Consider the following 390-nt stretch of genomic DNA (forward strand, 5'->3'; position numbering starts at 1 on the left):
CTGCCAAGAAGGAATTTGAGAAGAAGTTTCGAGAGAAGACCCAGAACAGCTGGGCAGCGAGGGAGAACTTCATTGCCCGACCGGGGAAGTACACGCTCATCGAGGTGCAGCCAGGGGTTGAGCAGGAAGTGGAGGTTGCCCTTAGGGTAAGTGCGCCAGGCGAGCCGGGCTGTCACCACAGTGGGGCGGTCCCTGCATCCTGCCCCTGACCCACTGGGCACCAGGGCATCCGAGCGAGTCAGCAGGACGGGTGGGTTTTGGGAGGAGTCTGAGGAGGAGCTGAAACAGTCTCGGGGCAGAGATTTGGGGCTAATGGGTTGAGATGAAGCAGGAGGGTGTCCCAAGGGAGAACCACAGGCTTCTGTGTGGCACCGGTCACGGAAAGCAGAG

General features: G+C 60.3%; 1 protein-coding gene across 1 annotated transcript in view; it reads left to right on the top strand.

Moving 5' to 3' along the window:
• Positions 1–3: 3 nt before the first annotated feature.
• The window catches only part of PARP3 (poly (ADP-ribose) polymerase family, member 3), a gene marked incomplete at its 5' end in the record, with an annotated part of 3,328 nt that continues 2,941 nt past the window's right edge, over positions 4–390 (top strand). The window contains one exon of the mRNA XM_010134703.1: positions 4–146. Coding sequence (XP_010133005.1) covers positions 4–146 — 143 coding nt within the window. The remainder of the gene's footprint in view (positions 147–390) is intronic.

The sequence above is a fragment of the Buceros rhinoceros genome, unplaced genomic scaffold (genome assembly GCF_000710305.1).
Source record: "Buceros rhinoceros silvestris isolate BGI_N320 unplaced genomic scaffold, ASM71030v1 scaffold22624, whole genome shotgun sequence".
NCBI lineage: Eukaryota > Metazoa > Chordata > Aves > Bucerotiformes > Bucerotidae > Buceros > Buceros rhinoceros.